This window comes from Taeniopygia guttata, chromosome 11, assembly GCF_048771995.1.
Source record: "Taeniopygia guttata chromosome 11, bTaeGut7.mat, whole genome shotgun sequence".
NCBI lineage: Eukaryota > Metazoa > Chordata > Aves > Passeriformes > Estrildidae > Taeniopygia > Taeniopygia guttata.
Genome location: NC_133036.1, coordinates 4,423,456 through 4,447,713, shown reverse-complemented (window position 1 = coordinate 4,447,713; position 24,258 = coordinate 4,423,456). Strand labels below are relative to the sequence as shown.

The 24,258-nt window shown below is 56.8% G+C and overlaps 2 protein-coding genes across 4 annotated transcripts; one reads left to right on the top strand and one right to left on the bottom strand.

The window, feature by feature from the left end:
- The first annotated feature begins 112 nt into the window (after positions 1-112).
- Positions 113-20,374, top strand: ZNRF1 (zinc and ring finger 1). Of its 2 annotated transcripts, none has more exons than XM_072934335.1 (5): positions 113-953; positions 17,928-18,023; positions 18,636-18,741; positions 18,835-18,923; positions 19,296-20,374. In XM_072934335.1, the coding sequence occupies exons 1-4, from the start codon at positions 506-508 to the stop codon at positions 18,890-18,892; spliced, it is 708 nt and encodes a 235-aa protein (XP_072790436.1). In that variant the 5' UTR covers positions 113-505; the 3' UTR covers positions 18,893-18,923; positions 19,296-20,374. The 2 variants fall into 2 exon arrangements, with proteins under 2 accessions (XP_072790436.1, XP_030138321.3); XM_030282461.4 differs by having other exon boundaries at positions 118-953; positions 19,071-20,374.
- Positions 20,375-20,650: 276 nt separating this feature from the next.
- LOC100227651 (probable D-lactate dehydrogenase, mitochondrial) lies at positions 20,651-24,228 on the bottom strand. Of its 2 annotated transcripts, none has more exons than XM_072934332.1 (11): positions 23,760-24,228; positions 23,377-23,489; positions 22,981-23,122; positions 22,757-22,898; positions 22,328-22,487; positions 22,051-22,250; positions 21,844-21,972; positions 21,430-21,557; positions 21,261-21,351; positions 21,062-21,173; positions 20,651-20,988 (listed from the first exon to the last, which is right to left on the bottom strand). In XM_072934332.1, exons 1-11 carry the CDS (start codon positions 23,877-23,879, stop codon positions 20,823-20,825), a joined length of 1,503 nt encoding a protein of 500 aa, XP_072790433.1. In that variant the 5' UTR covers positions 23,880-24,228; the 3' UTR covers positions 20,651-20,822. The 2 variants fall into 2 exon arrangements, with proteins under 2 accessions (XP_072790433.1, XP_072790432.1); XM_072934331.1 differs by having other exon boundaries at positions 23,603-23,786.
- Between the last annotated feature and the right edge of the window lie 30 nt (positions 24,229-24,258).

The window sequence follows — 24,258 nt, the reverse complement described above, 5'->3', positions numbered from 1 at the left end:
GGCCGGGGGGGCCGGGGGCGGGAGCATGCGTGCTGCCGGCCGCTATTGTCTCCGGCGCGGCGCCCAGCACCAGGCGGCGGCCGCAGCGAGGCCGTGCCCGGCGCAGCGGAGCGGGGCGCGCCGCCCCCGCCGCCCCCGCCGCCCATGGGCCGCAGCTGATCCGCGCCCGGCTCCCGGCCGCGCCCCGGGCACCAGCGAGGCGGGCGGAGCGACCCTGCCGGCGTCCACCCCCCCCCTCCCCCGCCGCTCCCTCCCCGCTCCGCGGCCCCGGAGCCCTCGGCGGCCTCCGCCGAGGGTGACGGCGGTGGCGGCGGCGGACTCGGGGCGCCCTCGCCCCTGCGGGCCCGGCGGGGGGAGGATGCCTGGGGCGGGGATGGGTTTTCGCCCGTAGCTCCCCGCGCCCCCCCGCTTCCTTCCGCCCCCTCTCGCCTCCCAGCGGGGGCGGCGCGGCCCCGTTCCCCGCGGGGGGCTGTCGCTCGGCTCCCTCCGGCCCGGCGGTGCCCACATGGGGGGCAAGCAGAGCACGGCGACCCGTTCGCGGGGCCCCTTCCCGGGGGTGTCGACGGATGACAGCGCCGTGCCGCCGCCGGGAGGAGGGGGGGGGCCGCCCCCCTTCGGCCATTACCGGGCGGGCGGCGGCGGCGGCGCGATGGGGCTGCGCAGCCGCTCCGTCAGCTCGGTGGCCGGGATGGGCATGGACCCGGCGGCGGCCGGCGCCGTCCCCTTCGGGCTGTACGCGGCGGCGGCACGGGCGGCGGGGGAGGCCGAGAGGGCCCCGGGCGGCGGCGGCGGCGGCGGTCCGGGCTCCGACTCCACGTACGCCCATGGCAACGGTTTCCAGGAGACGGGAGGCGGTCACCATAGAGACGGGATGCTGTACCTGGGCGCCAGGGCCTCGCTGGCCGACGCGCTGCCCCTTCACATCGCACCGCGGTGGTTCAGCTCGCACAGCGGTGAGTGCCGGCTCACCGAAGCCTTCCCTCGGCTTCCCCTCCCTCCGTGGGTGCTCGGGGGCGGCGGTGGGCGCGGTTCAGCCGGGAAGGGGGAGCTGACCCCCTCTTGGACCCTCATCCCCATCCCCTCCCCGGCACAGACAAGTGGGTGCATGCTGGAGCTGGCATCTGTGTCAAGGTCAAGGGAGGAAGGGGCTGTGAAGGGAGGAGGCTTTCTAGAAGGGAGGTGTTTTGGCTCTAGGATATGAAGCAGTGGATGTGGCACCCCCACCCCATCCTCCCTTGACTTGGAGGATAGTGGTCTTGAGGGTGCTGTAGCTCAAGACCTTGAGTGTTGCAACCAGGCTGAGCACCTTGTGTCTCTTCTGAAGGTGTGTGAGGACTGCCAGTCAGTTGTAGCAGTTCCCAGCCTTAGAAATTGGGAAAGAATTAGAGAAGGCCTTTGAAAGCAAGGTGTGGGGATCTTTTTTTTTTCCTTTGTTTTGTCTGTTAAAGAGCCAGGGAAAGGCCAAAGTGGGTTTTCTCTTTCGAGCCAGCTGGCAGTGTTGTGGTGCTTAGGGGGAAGCAGAGGAGGAACTGCCTGCCTCTTTGACAGGGCTGGGGGGCCAGCTGGGCTGTCTTGCAGGAAACGTGTCAGGCTATGGGAAGGGGCAAGGTTGCCCCTTTCACCCTCCTGGCCGGACTCTTCCATGTGTCCTGGTGTCTGGAGAGGAGCTCTTGCTGCAAGCAAGGCTGTGTCACTGACCTTGTTTTGGTTGGGTACAGGGAGCGAGGTGGGAGGTCCTCCCTTCCCCTCCTGGCTGGAGGGGAAGTCATTTCAGGGATGTCTCCTTGTGTTTCCTGGAATAGTCTGGGATTTCTCTCCCACCCATCTCCCTAGCAAACGCTGTGTTCTCCTTGTGTGATGTGGTCTGGGAATTTCATAATATGCCTTGGGACAATGCCTCATTTTCAGGAAGGCCTGTGACCAAAGCAGTGGATAAGAACAAAGTGCAAGAAGAGTCTCGTGGGGCCCATTTTCCTACTTCTTGGGGGAAAAAAAAAAATCTTGGGATTTTTTTCCCTTTGCCCAGTCTTGCCCAGGCTGCTCTTCTGTGTTAGATGGAAGCTGTGTGTCTTGCATTGCCCCAGGTCTTATTCCTATTGATCTGGATAAGCCAGGCGCTTGCCATCCTCCCTGGCAGATGGAGAGGGCTGGCATGTGGTACCAGAGTTGAGACCAAGTGCTCCTGCAAACTTTCTTGCTCCATGACCTTGCACAGACTGTGCTGCTGCTCTGGTTTCTAAATGTAGAGAGAGATGAAGGCACAGCATCCTTCCAGGTATTCCACAAGCCTCTGTGGGAATGAGGGCCATGGGGGCTTCTGCTGTGCCTGGTGCTGGTGTGGGGAGGGTCTCATTACAGAAACACCCTGCAGCTCACAATGGTTTGTCAGAGAGTATCAGTTACATTTTAAACTGCAATTCTGAGAGGCAAAAACCTGTTCAGAAAAAAAAAACGGCTGCAAAATGGACAAAATGGAGTAAGCTGTTTTTCAGCCACTTGAGTGAGTTAGTGCAGTGCTGCGAAGTTAAACACGGTGCCCTTGAAAGATTGCAGCGTGAGCTGTGGGAAGTGCTGCAAGAACTGGGTTTCTCTGGTGCCTCTTTTGGGGCCCTCTGAGAGCATTTGAGCTGAGCTGAAGCGTGTGCGGGCAGCAGCGAGAGCTGTTCAGTCTGTACCAAAGCCTCTCCCGGTGGTGGTTCTTTGTTGCTAATTAATAGCAAAAAGGAGTGGAGGATGCTTAAAAACCCTTTTGAAAACTTGTCAGAGCTCATTTAACTTTTGCACTCTTCTTCTCTTAGTGTAAGAAGTTAATGAAGGATTTGGAGACTGCAGGGAAGGGGAGAAGTAAGCCACCGCAAGATTGCTGAAATTCCTGTTAAACTCCCGTTGCAGCTGGTTAACCTCCAGCAGGGCAGTCAGGAGCTGCTTGCGTCTTCCCCCCTGCCTCCCCATCGACCTGCTCCTCTCGTGGTGCTGAGCCACTCCATTAGCCACTGGAAAGTGCTGAAGCAGCAGTGCTCTGGTAAATGGAGAGGAGCTTTGACATTGCTGCGCGTGACTGTCCCTGCTGCCTTTGAAGGATGACTTGAGGGTGGGGATGAGGGGACTGCCCCTGAGGATGAGGGGATGAGTGGGTACCAAACCCACTCAGCATGAGGCATGGCATCTCTGGGATCTGCCTGAGCTGCTGTACTACTGAGGAGAGGAGCCCCCTAAACTCTGTAGATAATGTGGCTGGAGGGTGGATTCTTGCCCTGCCTGCCCCTTTCTGGAGACCTGCATGGTGCCATTCTCTGTGAGTGCATTGCATTCATGATTTTCTGGGTTTGGGGGATGAGCTGGGAGCTCAAAGTGCAACCTGATCTCTGTGAGGTACTCAGTGGGACAGCGAGGAGCTCTGACTTGAGGGCAGTGATAAGGTGCGGTTGTTGCAGCAGAGTGCCTGTGATAACAGGAGCACACAGATAGTCTTGGCGCCTCGCTGCTTCCTATATCTGCCATGCAGAGTTTCTCTGCCTCTCCAGCTGCTTCATGGCTCATCAAGCCCCTCAGCAGGGATCCTGAGGAGTGAGCTGGGGCAGGCTGAGTTCTCTTCCCTGGTTGGTTTCACTCCTTCCCCTCCCTACAGTTGAAGGCCTGCAGAAGAGCTAGGCGTGCCTGGGGAGGAGGAGAGGAGGATTGTGCTGAAGATTGTACAGAGGGAGGTTGCAAAGTAGTCCCCAAAGCCAGTGAATGCTACAGCATCCCTGTAAGGTGCTGTGCATGGGACTGGTCAGTGAGAAGAGCCCACTGCTGAATCCCTCTGGGCTGCACTATGGCTGCTGGGATGCCTAAATTGGAGGAGCAGTTGGATGCTGATGGCCTCTAGCCTGTCCCAGGGCGAGCGCAGGAGAGCTGCTGCTCTTGTGAACAGTGAAGCCTATGTATATCTTCCAAATAGGGTGGGCAAGAAGGTCTGATGTTTATGGTGGAGCTTGTCCCTTCCTTTGAGTGGACAGCACCTCCGTGGATGAGTCCTGTTTCCTGATGGGGATTTTCCCAAGGCATGCCTGCCATATACACAAGCAATGTAACTGTTCTAGCACCACCTGAAACTGCTCTGGGATTCCCCTGTCTGCCCAGGGTTTCTGAGATCTATTTCTTGACCTTCATAAGTGGAAAAGACACATCTCGCACAACTTTGGAGTTTGCCTGTAGCACTTGACACTGCCTCTTCAGTTTTATGACTATTTAGGAGTTCTCAGTAAAGCCCAGGCTAGCGAGAAGAAGGGAGAAAAGGGAGATGTGTAGCTTAGTGCTGCATGTTTCCAACTTTGTGTGGTTCTCTTAGTATCTCTCATGTTATTCATCAGAGGATCTAAGGGAGTTTGCATAGGCTGTAAGTAGCTTAAAGTTTATCTGGAAATCCCACTCATCACCCAAAGCCCTTGAGTGTTTGAAGCTCTAATAAATCCATATCTCCTTGTCTGCTGGCTAGCCCAAGGAACGCCTAGCTTATCCTCCTGTGCAGTGCCACCAGGAATGTCACAGGCTCTCTGTGCACTGACAAAGCAAGCTGTTTGTCCTGGATGTTGGTAGTACCAATGTCAGGAGGCCTTCTTTGCCAAATGAGCTGCTGTGTTCTCAGCAGCTCTTTCCTGGAGCAAGAGAGCCCATCCTGAGGAAGATGGGAGGGTTTTTAGTGCAGAGATGGCAGCCAAGGTGCTGGGCTGAGTTCTTTTCCACACATAGTTTGAGAGCAAAAAAGACTGGAAGTGCTCTTCAATCTGACTCCAGAATAATGGGGGGGAAATAGGGGCTGTTTGTTGGAGGGTGAGCTGAAGGTGTGTGTGCACGCCCGTGCTGGGCAGCTCCAGTCTCTGCAAGCTGAGAAGAGGCCTGTCTGTGGTGAACCCTCATTGTGCTCCAACAGCTTTAAGTCCTGAGCTTTTTCTCGCTAGTGCCTGGCAATCATTGCTCTTCAGATAGTCCTGCCATTGAAGCCTCTATACCAGAATGAGAAGACTTAATTGTAGCTCGCTAGTCAGCTGCTCTCAGCCCTGGCTGTCCTGCCACCAACTTGTCACCAGTGTGTTCTGGCAGCCAAAATGGGCCCACCGTGTCCCATGGTGTATCAGGCACAGCACTGCCAGCTGGTCAGGGGAGGTGATCATCCTGCTCTGCACTGCTGTGGCCTCACTTCAGGTCTGGTGTGCAGATTTAGGTACCGACAAGAAGGATATAAAGCTGAGAGAGAACATCCAGAGGTGGGACATGAAGATAGTGAAGTGTCTAGAGGGGAAGCCATATGAGGAGCAGCTGAGGCCACTTGGCTTGTTCTACCTGGGGAAGAAACGGAGGGCAGAGCTCATTATGGGCTGCAGCTTCCACTGGAGGGTCAGCACCGATCTCTGCTGTCTATGACCAGTGGCAGGATCCAAGGGAACATCATGGAGCTGTGCTAAGGGAGGTTTACATAGGATGTTGGAAAAGGTTTTTCCCCCAAAGTGTGGGTGGGCACTGGAAGGCTCCCCAGAGAGCAGCAAATCTGAAAGAGTTAAGAAAGTATTTGTACAAGGCTCTCAGGCACATGGTGTTATTCTTGGGGTTGTCCTGTTCAGGGCCAGGAGTTGGACTTGATGATCCTTGTGGTTCCCTTCCAACTGAATCTCTGTTTCAACATGCAGACATCATATGTGCTTCCCTCCCCGCTTCCAGGAGCTAGGCCAGGGGAAGGGCACCCCAAGGTCTGCATGAACTTGCCATTCTGAATCTATTTTTGCTAGTGGAAATTTCCAAAGATGACTGTCCTCAAACCATCTTTTTGTGGGTTTGGTGCTGGTTACTGTCTGACAGCCGGGTCAAGCACCTGCATCACTGCCAGACCTGTGGATCATTTGGGAAGTGGGTACAGAAACAGTCCTGATGACTCCCCACACTGGTGATGTTCAGCTGTTGGGCTCTCCGGGTCTGGAGGTGATGCTTTTCTGCTTCTGCCTTCTCTGAGCCAGCTGCCGGGGCAGCATCCACCTGGGATGGGGGAAAGAGGCAGCGGCGACCTCAGAAGAGCAAAGTGCTGAACACCTGAAGATGGGAGACTCAAAGGCAGCTTTAATGCACGCCAGAGCTGGAGATGAAGTTTAAGTACGTCAACGTTGGCGTTGTGTGTGAGAAGCCGGCGGTGGCGGCAGTTATCTTCAGTCTCCGCAGCGAGAGCGAGTGCAGGCTGTCTCTGCGCTGCCTTGCCTCCCCAGTGCCCTCTGAAAGCCCGACTGCTTTCCTCAGGAACGAGGGCACTAATTCCTGTGCACATTAACCAGGCTCTCTGCTCTATAAACCTGTACATAAATCAGCATAGGGTAGCTGGGTGTGCTCTCCCTTTTCCACACATGTGTCTTCTAGAGATGCTGAGAATGATGCTCTCGTGCTCCTGGGCTGACCCACTTCCCAACCAGGATTGTCTTCCCAGCCTGTGACGTAAGTTTATCCCGTGCTGGTTTGTTTTGCTGAGATGTTTGTTCCGGTGACTGGAATAACCGTAAGGGCTTCTCTTATTTATTAATGTGCTATTAAGGCTTCTCTCTCCTCTCTCACTCGTTCACTGGCCAGAGGATCAATCAGATACAGACATCTTTGGTGGAGGAGCAGTATCAGGCTGGCGCCTGGCCAAGGCAGCCGCACAGAGTCATGGGAAAGTGCTGCTAAACGCTGAAAATTAATTTCAAGAGAAGCACAGGGAGGGAGAAAAGCCCACTTTGGAGGAGGAGAAAAAAAAAGGCTTTTTTTCCCCCCCCCTCCAATGTAATATCTCATGTGACAGATCAGACAGGCAGCAAAGGGCTCTTCAGATAAATTCCCTTTGCAGGGACAAGCCTTGTGGTGCCCCAAGCAGATGGTGGGCAACCACGAGGTGCATTTCGTGGCATCTGCTGCTGGTACACCAAAACCCCAGATGTGCTGAGTACTTGGTTTTGAGTAAATGTGACCTGGCTTTCTCCTGGTTCCCTTGAAAACTGAAATCATAAGGGCTTGGGAATGATGTGCATGAGCAGCCAAGTGATGCTGTAAAGCAGCAGGCTTGATGCAGTGCACTTTGCCCATCTGCTTTGGGCTGGCTGTACACTGGGGTACAACAAGCCTCCCTCTGTAGGGACACCCTTTTTTTATTTCAGATAGAGCAATACTAGTTAAAACTGGGCCTTAAATGTCTTCCCTGCACCAGTTCCACCAGGCAGGTTTCAAATGCAGGTGAACCCACTGGGGGCTTGAATACCCCCCCCCCCCATGGGTACCCCCCAGCTCCTGCTGTCCCTTGCAGGTGCTGCGTGGCTGAATGCTTTTGCTTAGTGCTTTTTGATGGGAGGCTGTTGGAGGTGCAGCTTCAGGAAGCTCTGCTGCCTGGGGCCTCTTCTCGTGCTGCTGCACAGCATTTCCCGTGGGCAGCAGCTGCTGGCAGGTTTCCTGCCCTGCTGGGCTGCAGGCAGGGGAGGGGAGTGCCTGTGGTGGGGGACAGGGTCTGCTTCTCTCTTGTCATGGTTTAACTTTCTAGCCCACTGCAGGTCCATACAATCTGGGATTTGAGGAAGGTGGAAGGAAGGGCCAGAGAAGCAGCAGGCAGATCTTCATGGCTGATTTCTGTGCTGCTGGCAGGGGGCTTGATACATTGGTGCTCCCTGGTGTGGTCAGTGCCTCCACACTGCCAGGTTTGTGCCATGTGCCACCAGCTGAACCCGAGCAGATGCATCACTCAGACCCAACACTGGGTCTGTGGGCAGCTGGGGGTGTTCCATCCAGGGTGTATTTTGCCAGTGGGAATGGTACCTCACCATTGAAGAGGCTGTACTGCACTTCTGAGGTGAAGTTGGTTCTTCTCTCCCCTCTTTCCCTATAGACCAGAACTGCCTGGCATCAGCACCAGGTTGACCTGGTGTTGTCATGGGCTTAATGAGCTTGGGAAATTTGTGACTCCCTGTGCTCCTGCACACTCACGTAGCTGTGGGGTTCCCATCAGTGGCATGAAATTAGACTGTGTGCCTTGGAATGGTCTTGTGGCACTTTGTAGAGAAGGAGAGAGATGCTGTAGAAGTATTTACCTTTTTGCTAGTTCTAGCAACGCTAGCAGAAATTTCCCAGGGTTGTATATTCCCAGTTAGTGCCCTTGGTTAATTGAGTTTATGTCAAGTTATGGCCATAGTTCCAGAGAGACTGTCACCTGCCAGGCACAGAAGAGGGGCTGGGACAGATCCTGTGAGGGAAGTACAGCAGCACAGATGAAGAATGGAACTGAAAGCTGCTCAGAGCAGTTTCCTGGCCCAAGCCGGCAGGACAGCATGACAACAGTGGGTATTTTTAGAGGCCAGCTGCCTGCAACACAAGAGGGGGAGAGCAGCAGTCAGGCAGGAGAACTCAATGATGCTGACCCTGTCCTCATCCCTTCCCAACATTTTATTTCCTTCCAGGATGAGGCCACTGGCATTTCCATGTCCTCTGTGTCTCTTTGCCTGTTGCTGCCTTGAAAGACAGGTCTCTTCCTTCTCCCCTTGGCTTTCACCATGGCTCAGAATTTCTCTGATCACAGCTCAGTGATTTGAGAGTGATGTCAGGGGCTCTGTTCTTCACATCCTGGATGCTGCATTACAGCTTGAGGTGGTGGGCGTTTGGGGGATTGTTTTTTGGAGAAGCCTTTGTCACCAGTGAGGGGAAAAGCTGCAGTTTCTCCTGCAGCTGGGGTAATTGCAGTAATTCATTTGGGAGCTCTTCCTACAAGGTGATGGAGCTGCACTTGATCAGAAGCGCTACAGGGGAATTAGATCCACCTTTCAATCCATGCATCCGAGGCCTGGACAGCTGTAGCCAGGGAAAGGGAGGCAAGGTTGGCTCTAGGCAGATGGCCTAAGTTATTGTCTGCAGGGAGGTCAGGTCAGTATGGGCTGAGATCAGTTTTGCAGCCAGCCCTCTGGTAAGCTGGTGCTGAGCAGGACAGGCTGAGGCTGAGCACCCTGCCTTGGCTGCCTTGGCATTTCAGGTCATCCCTGGTCAGATCTTGCTGCTTTGAAGCAAATGTCCATCTGCTTATTTATTGTGCCCCTGATTTCACAGCCCTTGAAGTCTGCTATTTGCTTGGATCTTACCCTTCTGAGGGGATTTTTAGATGCCTTTGATTTCTTCTTGCTCCCTGTAGACAGGTACAAAACAGATGGTACCCTGCACCTAGTCCTGGGTGAATGTTTCACGGGAAGATGCTGCTTCACAAGGCTCTGCCTGACTCTGGAAGTGGGGTTACACTCTGCTCCTCTGGGTGTTGCCTTTTGTGATGGGGAAGAGAGAGCTTCAAATCCCACAGGTGGGATTTTTGTCATCTGCAGCCCCACTGTGTCCTTGCTCAGAAGCAGCCCTTTTCATGTTGGAGGCTGGCACGTGTTGAAGCAAAAGGACAAAGAAGGTGGGGCACCTGGACAGGGTTGTTCCTGCCTGTGGCACAGTGTGTAGCCCCTCCTGCCTCCTCCAGCAGGATCCAGTGTGAGCAGACGCTGCCACTCTCTGAGGGGCTCATTCCTCTGAGGGGCTTTGTGTTTCGGAGGGCTCCCGGAGCTGCAGAAAGCTGGCTCTGTCTGCCGATGCCTCCATGCTGCAAAGGCAGCCAGGAAGCTCTGGGGTGGTGGACCCCCATCCTCAACACAGATAATCCTCCCAAATCCCTAGCCTTTGGCTGTCACAGGAGTGCTCATGCTGCCTGTCCAGGCAGCTTGGTGCTGTGGAGAATCCCTCCCCTTCTGCACCATGTACAACAAAAAGAGTGATCACCCCCAGCTTTGCAGCTGCTTTTTCCCCTTCCTGCTGTCCTGGTAGACTGGGGCATTCACTGGGTATCCCTCAGTCTCTCCTGGGGAGCAGGGAGATGCTCTGTGCTGTGCAGCCCTTCCTACCAGGTGAGGTCAGGACTTGCTCTGCAGCATACTCCTCACTAAGATTTTTTTTTTTCTTCCAGTGGTGGAAAAATTTCAAATTTTTTTTGTCTTTCTGCAGAAATAACCGCTGTGAATTTGCCACAAGTGTTCCCTAGCCATGCACTGTTTGTGGGTAGATGCAGCTCTGTGTGCCTTTTATGCTCTGTTTGCTGCCCACTACATAAAAATTGCCCTTTCTCTACTCCAAAAAGCAACATGTCACCCTTTCCATGCACCCCAAGGGTTGGGGATGTTGCACTGATGAAAAACATTTGCTTCAGTGATCCTGCCAGCATGGCCCAGGCACAGAGACACCCTCCACCATGGTCTTTATGCACTGCTGCTGTGGAATGCCTGGGAAGGAAGTGTCCCAGGAGCTGTTTGGGATCACTCCCTGGCAGGAAGGGGTACGTGGGTGCCATCAGTGCTTGGCCATAATCCCAGCATCCCAAAGCCAGGGCACGTCATCATGTGCCTTTGGAGTGCATGTGCATCATCCTCCAAGAGATCATCTGAACATGAGGCAATGATGGAGCCTCGGCAGCATCAAAGCACAGGGTTTCAGCTTCGGGAAAACCCAGGGTCAGGAAATAAATCACCCCATGGCGTCAGATCCAGCTGGGTTTGGGAGTGGCTCAGGTCAGGCTTTGGTGTTTCAACCTTTCCAAAAGTGGGAATTCCTCTGGCAGCTCCTCAGTGCTGGAGCCTGCCGTGGGGACTCCGTGGGTGCCTCCCCAGCGGATGTCTTAGTCAGAAGTGACTCACCCCACCAGTCCCCACGTGACATTGCCTCGCTGCTCCCTCCCAGCCCTTGCCAAGCCAAAGTGCCAAATTCTGTCCCTTCCTGCTCCGATTTCCAAATTGCTGCATCCCGCTGTGCTGCCAGAGGATCCCCTGTGCTCCTTCATTTCAACACCTGGGACTCCCTCATCACCCTGCTGGCTCTGTGCATCTTGCAAAAGATTGCTGCCCACAGCAAAGCTTTGGCTGGGCCTCCTTCCTATGAGAAATACGTGGGAGGAAAAAAACAGGCATTCAGGCAAACCCTTTGGAAATTCCCAGGTGTGGCTGCAGGATTGTTGTCCTCTCTGGGCAGTGAATTCAACATTTGAGCATCCCTTGAGAGGCATGAAGGCAGCACCAGAGCATCCCTGCAGTTCTCCTGAGCCATGACATGGCCCCAGACCTATTTTGTGACTAGCAGGAGCCCTGGATAAGCTTGTAACCCTGTAAGTCGGAGCTCTGCAGCCTGACAGCAGGAGTTGGAGGTGTTAATGCTTTTGCTGGGCTATCACCCAGGACCCCTCTGCTTAACTTTGCTCTTCTCTGGGATGCTAAAATTAGCTTTGGGCTACACATCCTTATGAAACCTGTTCCCAGCAGCTGGGGGAGTGTTTCTGCAGTAAACTAGGACTTGCCAGAAGACAGGGTGACCCTGAGAAGTTGCTTTTTTCATCAGGTCTGGGGGAACTGATCCTGCAGTGTAGCCTGAGCTATATGAGGGAGAAGATCTCTGTCTTAGCATAGTTGCTTCTGTTCAAAAATTGCAATTACAACCATGAAAGGGTCAATATTCAAACAATGTCAGGCAAGGAGGGTACTTGATGTCTAGACATCCTGTGACCATTTAACCAGGCCTTTTTGCCCTCCTGCTTCTGAGTGTCTGTGGGCTGTACTGGAGGTGTTTTGTAAGGCTTTGGTGTGTCCATCTGCTGAGAATCAATAGCTTAGGGGGGTCTGGAGCAAATGTTCCTGTGGGGTTCCCTCTCTTGTATCTCCTGCTCCTTTCCAACTCTCCAACTTTCCTCCGCCCCAGAATTGCAATCTGTTCTCCATCTTCCTATCCTCCCCCACCACCTCCATAAGAACCCAACTGGCTAAAAAAGAAACAGCTCTGCCTCCTGGCTTGCAGCAAGCTAGCCTTGGGCTTCTGTGATGTAGTGTCAGCCAGCCCCTCTGCTCTGTGTCCTGCATCTCTCTGACCCCAGTGGCTTCCCTACATCCCACCTGAAGCACTAATGCCTTGTCCTTGCTGCTACATCTCTTCTTTGTGGCATGAGTCAGGTGGGAGTAGACAGAGGTGTCTCCAAAACACAATGCCTTGAGCTACTGCACACCAGGGACAGCTTTTCTTAGACCTTGGAAAACCTGGCCTTGCACAGAAGTAGCTTCTTTTTGGGGTGCTGCTTTTATATTACAAACATTTATTTTCTCCCTTCTCAGCAAGCTGAACTGACTCGATCAGCAAGGAAAAGGTGGGGTGGGATGAGGATGCAGCAAGACCATTCCTCTGCCAAGGCAGCAGAAATGGCTGAGTTTTTTTCCAAGCACTGCCATCCTGAGATGTCCCATCCAAGCCACATCCCCTGCTTGGCTGATCATCTGGGGCTGGTTCACTGGCATTCCCCAGCCCTGCCTCCCTTCTGTCTCCAGGAAGGTGTGATATCTTATTTCCACCCTGGACCCATCCTTTATGCTCTCCAGCCTCTCTGCAGCCTTGAATGAGGAGGAAGGACGCTCGCTTTTTCAAAGCTGGCAAATGAGGCAGCTTAAGTGCTTTACTCCTTCCTGTCTACGTGTCCCTGCTCGTGTCAGCTCTTGTGCTGCACAATAGCCCAGCACCATCATGGAGTTCACCCAGTGCCTTGAGTCCTGCCGGGGCAGCAGGGCTGCCTTGGGCCTTGGCCCCTGCCTCTGCCCGTGCAGCTGATGCCACTTCCTTCTGCAGGGGCAGGTGGATCTTGGTCTGGTTCTGCTGGGTGCCCTGGCCTGCAGGCACTTGATGCTGCCTCCTGCAGCATCACCCAACTGCATCACTGAGGCAGCTGGAGTGTCACTTCCATGGTTGGCTTCTACTCGTGAGGGGACACTCATGGAGTCCTCAGCTGCCAGGTCCCTGTCGTGCCCCAGTGCTGGGGAGGTGCTCTGTGCATCCGTGTGCCATCTCCAATGTGCCATCTCCAATGTGCCATCTCCAGTGTGCCATCTCCAATGTGCCATCTCCAATGTGCCATCTCCAATGTGCCGCTCTGTGACCGTCACTTTAAAAAAATCAGGCTGCTTTAAATCCATAGGGAATTTATTTTCTAGGAGATGTTGGGTCTGAATATCTTGGCTGTCCAGATTTCCTTCACCTGGCTGGCACAGAGAATAACTCCTCCCTGATCCCTTCTTCCCTCCTGGGGCTGTGTTGGAGCCCTCAAGGGGTAAGGGAAAGGGAGGACGCAGAACCCCTTTGCCTCACCCAACCCTACATACTTCAGCTCCTCTTCAGTCATTAGTCTGGGTTTTTCCAAGATGATCCATGTATTTCAGCTTACACATGGTGCTGGTTCAGCTGGCAGTGTTAGGGAAGCCATGGTGGAAGGTGGGATGCCCATGGTTTACTCATCAAGGAGGAGGCACCAGGACTACGTGCTTGGACCAAATATTCTCTGGTTTTATCTCATGTGTGGATGCATCCTCACCTGGTATAAGCCAGCTCCCTTGGCTGAGAGCCCAGGATGCTCTCTGGAGATATGGAGATGGGCTCTGCAGCTGAGGTTTCCACATCTTCCATGATCATCAGGCAGCCTGGAGCTTACCCAAGCTCCCTGGTTCTCCAGGTGTATTGTGGGGTGGCTGGGCACCAGAGAAGGGATCCCTCCTGGGTCAGGCACGTTTTGGGGAGTTCGTGTTGCCGCTGCCACTCACAGGGCTCCTGGTTTATCCCATGGCAGTAGTGGGAGACTGGGCAACCAGGGATCCAGTTGGTGAATGCTGTGTGGGGTCAGTTGCTGGTGTTGTGCCTGGACTGCTGCTTCCTCCTGCCTTCAGGGCACATCATCCCCACCGGTGTCTTCCTCCCACTGTGGAGGTGCTGTGCAGCAGAAAAGCTGCTGCTCTCCATGTTTCAGCCACCTGCCAGTAACAGAGCCACGGTGTCCTACTGCCAGGGCTACTCCTGCTGGCACCGTGGCCTGTGAGCAATCTGCCTGGAGGCACAGCCAGCAGGAGGAGGGTTTGGCAGGTGAAGGTAGACATGGCACATGCCTTTCCCTGGGATCTGGGACAGGCTTGCAGCTCCTGTGGACATGGTCTCACCCCACCCCTGGAGGGAGCAGCCACTTCTACTCTCAGGACGTGGTGTGGTTGACTCTGTTGTACGGCTCAGTAGACACAAGTGATGGGAATTTCCTATCCCAGCTCCAAAATCAGCTCTGTTTGGGATACTTAGAAATGGATTGGAAAGGTGTCTCAATCCTCCCACCATCACTAAATTCCTTGCAGTTCTGTGGTAGTGCTTTTGGCACTGTGAGGGTTAACCACCAGGCTTTTTTGGCATTCATAGGACCGGGTAGAGATTTTCAGAGGTTCCCAGCTTTGCTTTGCCCAACTCTCTAAAATTAGCCATGTAACCTTCCTAAAAATACTCAGAGGGTAGTAGCCTCTGGAGAGCACCAGCACCACTTGCTTCTGGTTTCTAGACCAAGCCATTGGAGAGATTAGATCACCTGCCAGCCTGCGTCTCACAGCCCTGGAAAGCCCTTGGCTTTCTCAAAGTCTCCTGCAAGGTACAAGAGTCCAGGTCTTGACCTGAACCTGCCTTTCCAGGCCAGCCCCCTTCCTGCAGCACCCTCCTCTTCTTCACCAACTCTTGTTGGGAACTGGTACCTGCCCACACATTTCTGTTTGAGGTGACAGTGCCAGCTTCAGGTTTAATGTGCTGTGGGCAGGAGCATCACCAGCTGCACCAGATGCCTTGGGAGGGAGGAAGTGTCCATGGCCTTTCCCTGGAGCAGCCCTGGGCCTCCCCATGTGTGTGGAAGGCCCAGGCAAGGAGGAATAGCTGGGCCCTTCCTCTGGTTTTTTCTTTTAGGCATGTGGGAGTAGGACGTAAAGGGCTTGAGGAGGAGGGAGGGAGCTGAATTTTCCATGAGCAGCTGTCAAAATGTAATCTCCTGCGTTGCTCTGGCTGGCAGCTTAGGCAGGATAAATTAACGGGGATTTCGGGGAATGTGGAAAATACCATGGCCTGGAGGGGGCTGGCCATGTGGAGAGCAGCTCTTTCATCCTCAGGACAGACTCCTGCCTGAGCTGTGAAGGGATATTCCAAGGCACCGGGCTTGGTGCCTGCTGCTGTTTGGGGCTGGCTGTCCCCTGGCCTCACTGGTTCTCTGCCTATCACCTTCACCCCAGGGTCACCTGGAGAAGGGTGAGGGAGTTTACCTCTGCCTCCCCTTTCCCACTGGTGGTGGGCTCCTGTGCCTGCCATGAAGGGAAACACAAGCAGTTGCTTTTGCAATGTCAAGTATTTATGCCGACAGCTGGGGTGCAGGGCAGCCCCCCGCCCTGGGGGCCTTTCCACACCAGCGCCTCACTCCTGTTCAAACTTGAGAATTTACGCAACTGCATATTCATCTTTCCTTTCCCCCCCCCCCTCCATCTTGTGAAATGCAGAGCCAGAAAAGTGTGCGTGTGTGTTTCTGCACTTGGCTCAGCCCCCAGACCTGTCTGGCAGGAGGATGCCACATACATGCTGGGGCTTGAGCCTGGGCCTCTCTGTCTGCCCGGTGTCCCCGCGTCCTTGCCACGGGGCTGTGGTGGTGTCAGGAGTCCCAGTGCCCCAGCCAGCTGCCCAGGGAGCAGTGAGGAGCATGAGGAGTGTTCATGCCAGCTATTTATAACCGTGCTAAAGCTATCCCAGCTAGCAAATAGGCCTGGAGATACAGCAACAGCCGCTTGCTGGAGCCTGCAGAGGACCCTGCTCTTTGCCTGGCCCTGCTGCCTTGCTGGCAGCCACAGACCAGGCAGCTTCATCTGGGGCCTTTTCCCTTTACGTTGGTTGCACGTCTCATAGGATCCCTTCGGGTGCTGCCGGAGCTGGCAGATCTGGGACAGCTGTTTAAAATAACACATTGGCACAGAAAAGGGGGGACCAGAGGAAACGAGGTCTGCCCACACACAGCACAGGGAACAGTACTGAACCTCTACAAATACTGTGCCCCGACACAGAGGTTGCAGACAAAATGCCTTCTCCAAAGGGAGCCCGTCACAGCCGTTCCAGGGACGTGCTGCTGGAAGCAGTGCCCAGAGCTCCCCGGTAGGGACGGTGCCCGTGGCGCTGGCAGACCGTCCGCGCCAGGCGGGAGCAGTTCAGGCGGGGACAGGGACAGGGCTGCCGGGCCACTGGGAGGCTGTCTCACAAGGGGAGGCCAGTTGGGTCTTGCAGCAGGCAGCCTGGGAGGCTATAAATACACCACCGGGCGGGTAAACACTTGGGAGGAGGAAAAAACCAGCTGCTTCAGCTAATGGGCACGGCTGCCACAAGGTATAAATCGGTCAGGAGTAAAATTAGGCTGGAGAGGAGAAGGCAGATCAGTGCTGCTGCCCACGAGGCCCTGGCTGCAGCACTGCCCTATCGCCTGGGGCTTGGTGCAGTTGGGGCTGGGCTCAGAGCAGACACCCTGTGGCTCAGCCAGGCCGGGGCAGGGATGTGTTCCCAGCGTGGCAATGCTGCAGGCCAGCAGGACATCCCACTGGAGGACTGCTGGGCTTGAGGGCTCCTTCTTTTAGGAGGTCCTTTTAGAGCCAATCCCATACCATCCATGATGCTCATCCTTGCTGCACCCTCCTGGGAAATAACAACACTCGGGAGGGGCAGGATCCAAGGACCTAGGAAGTAAACTGTATTTATCACTGCTGCTAATGAGCACTGGAGTGTTGAGAAGTTACAGGGGCTGTTTGCACAGCCGAGGTCTGACCTGCCTCTCCTTAAAGCCACCCTGTACTTTGTCTCTTACAATATGCAAAAAAAAAAAAAAAAAAAATGCCCTGTCCACATCCACGTGGTGGCAAACAAGAACCTGATTCATCCTTAGATAAATTGTGTACATTCTTTTTCTTTTCATTCCTGAGCAGCCTTTGCATATATATGAAGAAAGCTCTTAAGCAGCACTGCAGTCAAACCTGATCTGCTTTTAGAAGGCAGATCCTTAAATTACCCTCTCCCTCTCTGCAGGCAGGGAATTGCTGGATATTCTGGTGCAAACCCGTGGTGGTGGCACGCGCGTGTTCAGCTCGAGCTGCGCTGCTCTGCTGGGCAGTGACAAACCTCGTGGCCTTGAGCTGGCTGCAGTGGAAGGGCAGGGAGACCCAGATGGGTGACCTGCAGGGCTGCTTGAGGTTCTGCTCCCTTGTGAGTTTGGGGCTTACAAACTGCATTTGGGGCAGCCTCACTCAGTGGGGCTGGGGTCGATGCTGTGGTGGTCTGCATGGTGAGCAGATGATGACACTGGTGTGACACCCTGGCACCACCCCAAGCAAGGTCACAGAGCAGATCTGGGCATGCCATCCAGCTTCATCCAAGAACACAAATCAGCAGGCAGGGCCAAGGTCAAGCTGGCTTATCAGCCTGCAGTGTCCCCCTGCTTCTGGGGAGGCAGGCTGGCATCAGAGGGTAAGCACACACTTCACTCCTGTGAAAAGCTGGACAAAGCACCCATTTGTGTTTGAGGCTCCAGTCTGCCAGTCCTTGCTGCAGCCATAGAAAAAAACTCCTTCTTGCAGCTTTTCTGGCTCAGCCATGTGGTGCTGAGCTCTGGCAGCAGTGACAGCACTGTCCAGGCACAGGGACGTGCCCATGCACTGCCAGTGGCTGGGTGCTGCATGCCCCAGGCTGTTGCTTGCCCTTTAAGGCCTGGCAGCAGCTGATGGCCACGTGTGCACTGCCTTGGCACGCTGTCCGTGCCCTCTGCGCGGCGGGCACGGGGACGGCCAGCGCACCAGCTCGTCGGCTGTCCCCTCTTCGGTGGCTGTCCCCCACGCTGGTGGCTGCTGGTGGCCAGCACAGGATGAGTGGGTGCCCAGTGGGCGCTGTGTGGGGTGAGGGTCACCATGCAGGCAGCAGGTGAGGGGCTGCCCGCTGCCGTGCCCCACCATGGCCCCAGGGATTCCCCAGGATGCAGGGTGGGTGACTCCTTCTGCCCTCACTAAAGGCTCATCTCTCTGCTCTCCTTCCAGGTTTCAAGTGCCCCATTTGCTCCAAATCTGTGGCTTCTGACGAGATGGAAATGCACTTTATCATGTGTCTGAGCAAACCTCGCCTCTCCTACAACGGTAAGAGCCAGGCTGTGTGGGGGACACGGCGTCCTGCCACTCCGGGCAGGCTGAAGAGACATTTGCTGCAGGCAGGCGGCTTGGCTGGGCTTCCCAGGAGGGCTGTGGATGGTGCTGCTGTACTCTGCTCTCCTGTCATGGCTCAAGCCTGCTCCTTTTGCTTTTGGGCTCCTTTATAACAGAGCCCCCTACCCCGAGGAGCCCCTCTCCCCTCCCCTCAGTGCCAGAGGGAGCACTGCTGGCACATGTCCTCCAGGGCTGGCCCCCAAAGGGTCATTGCCTTCCTCCCCTCCTTGCTGGCCTTGAACACTGGGCTGCAAACTCTGGCATCTCCCACATCTCTCCTGACCACTAGTGTGGGAGTAATGCTCACCCCCTACTGGTTGGTGATTTTTTGGAAGCTGGGGGTAAGAGTTGTGTTCACTCCAGATGCCCCAGACCCACGTTTCCCCCGTGCCTCCACGTGAGCCCCCTGCCAGCGTTTCCCAGCACTGTTGCCATTCCCCCCATCCCGGCTGCCCCCGCAGCAGTGACCCTGGGCTGCACTCCATCCTAGGGAGGGCAGTGCTCTGGTGGTGCCCGTCTCACTGCTGCCCTGTCCTCCCCTCCCAGATGACGTGCTGACCAAGGACGCCGGCGAGTGTGTGATCTGCCTGGAGGAGCTGCTGCAGGGGGACACGATAGCCAGGCTGCCCTGCCTCTGCATTTATCACAAAAGGTACCATGAGGGGACAGCCAGGCAGGTGGCAAGGGGACAGGCAGGGACACCTGAGGCTCAGCAGCGTGGTGGTAACATGCTCTCCTCTTGCAGCTGTATAGACTCATGGTTTGAAGTGAACAGATCTTGCCCAGAGCATCCTTCTGATTGACCCGCCGAGTGCTTGCTGACTTCTCTCTAAGGTGAGCCTGTGGTGGGCTGCTCAGAAGGGACATTGTCATGCTGGGTTTAAGTCCAGGGCTGGAAGTGGAGGACAGGGTGGGATAGGGTGGGATGTGACGGCCAGGCCTCCTGCTCCTCACCGGGATGGTCTCTCTCTGCCTTTGCAGGGCACCTTGCTATACCTGCTGTACCTCCTCTCCCCGTCCCCCCTGCCCCGCCTGGAGTTTTGGGCTGACTTTAAATTCCTCGAGAAGACAAAAATAAAACCCAGAAACTTGAATCCACTTGGGACAACGGCGGAGCTTTTATTTTATTTTATTATTTTTATTTGTTCTGTTGTTTTTCTGCTTTTTTTGTTTTGTTTTGTTTTGTTTTTTATTTTAATTTAAAAGACTTAAAACAAAGAGAAACATCCAGGAGATGACAGTGTGAGAAAAGCGGAGCGACCTGCTCTCCCCTGCACAGCCGCTGGTCACCAGGAGAGCTCTGCCTGCCAGGGAGGCCCCGGGGACGCCCTCGGCCCAAACCCTGCCATGATGTTTGGCTTTTCTCCCCGAGCCGAAAGGGGAAAGCTGCCGGGGACAGCCGGCCAAACGGAGCACGCGGCATTTCTCACCGGCAACCCCCCCACCTCCCACCCGGACTCGCCCGGGGGCTCTGCTCGGTTTTTTTGCACTGACTAAATGGGCAATTCCTCCTCTCTCCCATCTCCCTTTTGGAGATCTCCACCCCGAGCCCCGGCAGCGTTGAGATGGGGACTCTGCCCCACGCCGGGAGCGGGGCCACTGCTCCCCCCTGCTGAGTCGCAGGGGTACGTCTTTCAAGTGTTTACAATGAGAAAAAAAAGGAAAAAAAGGAAAAAAAAAAGAAGAAAAAAAGAGAAAATGGACAAAAAAAAAAACCAAACGACAAACCACAACTGAAGCTTCGTGTTGACTGGCGTGTTCTTCAATTTGAGCTTCCCTGCCCCGGTGATGTTTACAGACTGGTCACTCTTTAACTCAGCTATAACCACTCAGAGACTGGAGAGCTGCAGCATCCCCGCCGCCCCTCCTGTGCCCCCTCGCCGGGCTCCTCTTGCCAAAACCGCCTCCCCTCTTTCTTTTCCATTGGCTTTGAGTTGGACCCTTTTGAGGAGGGTATGGGGAAGGCCCCAGTGGCCCCCCTGGATGCCCCCAGCCACTCCTAGTCACAGGGGTGGCTTTGCTGGAGGTGCCAAGATGGTGTCATTTCATGGCAGTGACCCCTCTCGCCCATCCCCGTCCCCTCCTGGCGCGGCGGGCGCGTTTTCGTTGGTGAGACCTCCCCTGCCGGTGGCCGTGCCCCTGCGGGAAACCTTTCTGTATTTATATATTAAAAAAAAAATGGGGGAAAAAAAGAGTTCAGAGCTTGGGGGGAGCTTCCTTCATTAGTCAAGGTGTTTTGATATGGTATTAAAACAATGTTCAATAAAACATTCACTGTTATTTTATTTCACTGGCTTTCTTGGTGAAGCAGATTATGCCAGTGGGGTGTTGGAGCCCCCCACCCACACCAGTTCCACTTCTCTGTGCTTGCCATGTGGGGATGGCCACAGTAGTGCTCAGCAGGTCCCAGGGAGCTCCCACCTGGCACCGGCAGCACTGCAGCTCAGGGGAAGTGACTGAGGTGGGACCCTGACGATGCCCTGCCCAGTGTGTGCTGTCAGGAGCCTCCTGGGAAGGGGCTGGGGGGTCCTACCCCCCTAAACAACTTTTCAGCACATGGATAATGTGAGTCCAAAGGGTTTATTGGGGGTTTGAGAATCCCTGATCCCCAGAAGTGGGGATGGGAGAATTTGTAGGGACACACACAGTGGCACTGCAGGGCAGCATGGCTGCCCTGGCCTTGACTCCAGGGGCTGAGGCTCCCCAGTGCCAGCTCAGTGCTGGTGCTCCCCCTCAGAGCACCTTGCCGGGGTTCATGAGGTTGTGGGGGTCGAGTGCAGCCTTGATGGAGCGCAGGGTGTCCAGGCCCTCCTGGCCCAGCTCCTCCTGCAGCAGTGCCCGCTTGCCCAGCCCCACACCGTGCTCCCCGGTGCAGGTGCCCCCGGCTGCCAGTGCCCGCCTGTGGGACAGGGAGGAACAGGAGATGGGATGTCTGTATCCAGTCCCGGCCCCCCAGAGCACCCTGGCCTCACCTGCCCAGGCGCTGGGTGAAGGCGTGGATGCGCTGGGCCTCCTCCGGGTCTTGGGAGTTGAAGACAAGGATGCAGTGGAAGTTGCCATCACCCACATGTCCCACCATGGGTCCTGCAAGTCCACGGGTCAGATGGGTGTGGCATGGAGGATGGTGGCCCCCCAGCCCCCTCTGTCCCAGGGGGCTGTGGCCCTGCTGACCGGTGAGGCTGGAGGCCTGCAGGTCCTGCTTGGTCTCCACCACCACGTCAGGCAGGCGGGAGATGGGCACACAGACGTCCGTGGAGTAGCCCTGGGTCAGGGAGGGCAGAGCTGTGGCACTCAGAGCACCATGGGCACTGCTGCCATCATCCCTGTCCCTGTGCCTCACCTGGCAGCCGGGCCGCAGGGCCAGGGCAGCGTACCAGGCATTGTGGCGCATGGACCAGAGCTTCTCGCGCTCCTCCAGCCCTTCTGCCCAGGCCAGGCTGGAGCCGCCGTTCTGTTGCACGATCTCCTCTGATGGTCACCAGGAGCTCTGGGATATGACCCACGGCACTCCCAGGCACCCAGCCCTTACCCGTCTTGGGCACCCATCCCACATCCTGGGATACTCCTGGTTCCTCTGTCCCTTGTCTCTTGGTCCCTGTCTACCACCCTGTGACACCCCTAGCCCCCCCGTCCCATGTTCATGAGCTCCTCAGCAGATCCCCAGATCACCCATCCCTCACCCTAGTGTCTTCCTGGTCCCCATCCCAAGCATCCATTGCTGGTCCCCTCTCCTCCTCCCTATTCCAAGCCATACCCATCTGCTGCTGCTGCTCAGCCAGGCTACGCCGGGAGCCGTGCAGCTCCAGGAGGAGCGTGGCTGCCACGGGCAGCCCCATCCCACTGAAGCGGCTGCAGGCATCTGCCATCACCTCATCCAGGAACTCTGGGTGGGAGGAAGGAGTGTTGAGCTCCAGCACCAGCACCTGGATCCCCAGTCCCACCTCTGACTGCGGGCACTCACCAATACGGGCCACAGGCACGGCGGCCTGCAGCACCTGCACGGTGCAAGCCACGGCCGCCCCCACGCCAGGGAAGGAGGCGATGGTGACAGCAGTGGCCTCGGGCAGCGGGTGCAGGCGCAGCGTGGCCTGAGTCAGGAAGCCCAGGGTGCCCTCAGAGCCCACGAAGAGCGAGGTCAGGTCGTAGCCGGCCGCCCGCTTCCTGCACAGAGCTGGTGAGCAGGCGGCCACGTGGCACATGAACAGCCCAGCACAGCCCCCCGGCCTCCCAGAGCCCACCTGGGCTGGCGCCCGGGGCCAGCGGTGTGCAGCAGGCGCCCGTCCGGCAGCACCACGCGCAGGTTGAGCACGTTGGGGCGCATGGTGCCGTAGCGCACCGCGTTGGTGCCCGAGGCACCCGTGGCCGCCATGCCACACAGCGAGGCGTCTGCCCCAGGGTCTGCAAGCAGGGGACGGGCAGGGGAAGCAGGTGGGGATGGTGTCCACTCCCACATGGACACCACTGTGATTTCAACTGCAGCAAAATTATGGGCATCCCAAAAAGAAATGGGGCCTTGGCATTTCCTTTCACATGGGTACCCCTGGGAGCACAGCACACCTGTGGACACCACATCACTCCCAACATTCCCACAAGGCCCATGCCTAAAGGAATACGCAGGACCCCCACTACTGTCCCAAGCCACATGACTCCCCCCACGCCCACGGTACCGACAGGGAACCAGAGCCCGGTGCCTCGCAGGTGCTTATTGAGGGCCTTGCGGGTGACACCGGGCTCCACGGTCACCGAGAAGTCCTCGAGGCTCAGCTCTGCGATGGCGTCCATGCGGCTCAGGTCAAAGCAGACACCGCCCTGGCACAGGGGCACCTGAGAGTCTGGGCACGGCCGGGCACCGAGAGCCCCTGGGGGGCCGGAGGTGCCGGGGAGCCGATACCTGCACGGCATTGACGCCTCCTTCCAGGCCGGTGCCAGTGCCAAAGGGCACCATGGGCACCCGGCGGCGGTGACACAGGGCTGCCAGCTCCTGCACCTGCCCCACTGCCTGGGGCCACACCACGGCGTCCGGGGGGGCACAGCTGGGGACAGGCAGCACCGCTGACCCACTGACTTCACCGCTTCAGCCTCCCTCCCCATGGCCCTTCCCCAGCCTGGGACTTGGCACACGGCCCTTCCCTTCCCCACGGCCCCTTGTCTACCCAAATATTTCCCATCCTCGGACCCGGCCCCTCCCCTGTGCCCCTTCCCCTGGCTCCTGCCTTCCCCGGGCTCTTCCCTTCCCCATGACCCTTCCCTCGGTCCTTCCCCTGCCCAGGGCTCCGGGGGCACTCACGGGTGCATGGACTCATCGTGGCCGTGCTGCTCCCGCACCGCGGTGGCCGTGGAGACATTGGGGGCCCCGACCACGGCCCTCAGGGCCTGCACGAAGTCGGGGGGCAGCGGGGGCTGCGGGGGGACAGCGGGGACGCGTCAGGGATGCCCTGGGGAGGGTCTGACCGCAGGCACGAGGCCAAGTGGCCGCGTCAGGACCGGAGTGGCCCTCGGAGCCCCGGCCCCACCTTGGAGCAGCAGCTGCGGCGCCCCAGGGCTGCCGCCAGCGCCAGCACCCTCCGCAGGGCCATGTTGCAACGGGACAAGAACGGGAACGCGGGAACTGCACAGGACCGGGACATCGCCCTCCCCCGCAGCCCGTCTGTCCCTCCCCCACACTGACACCTTAAGGTGGCTCCAGCCACACGCCACTGCGGCCCTGGCGGAGGGACCTGGCTCCCACCAGTGCCTCTGGTCGTGTTCCCGTGCTGTCCCCTGCCTGGGCGCAGTCACTGCATTCACCATGGCCCCACCCTCACGGTGTCCCCGTGCCTGCTCAAGTGTCCCAGCAGCTGCTCAGGGCTCCATGACCCCATAGGAGACCACATGTCCCCACGCTCCTCCCCGCCCAGACAGGAGTCACCGTGTCCCCCCGTCCATCTGTCCCCATTCTCAGTCAGGGGTCCCCATGCCCCCTGTCCCTCTGTTCCCATGCGCAGCCAGGTTTCCCCATTCAGGCACAGGAGTCACCATGTCCCCAGTCCATCTGTCCCCATTCCCAAACAGGTGTGCCCATGTCCCCCTGTCCATCTGTCCCCTTTCCCAGCCAGGTGTCTCCATGCCGCTCTGCACTCCTGGACAGGTGTCCCCATGCCCAGAGAACTGACCCCAGCCCACCGCATGC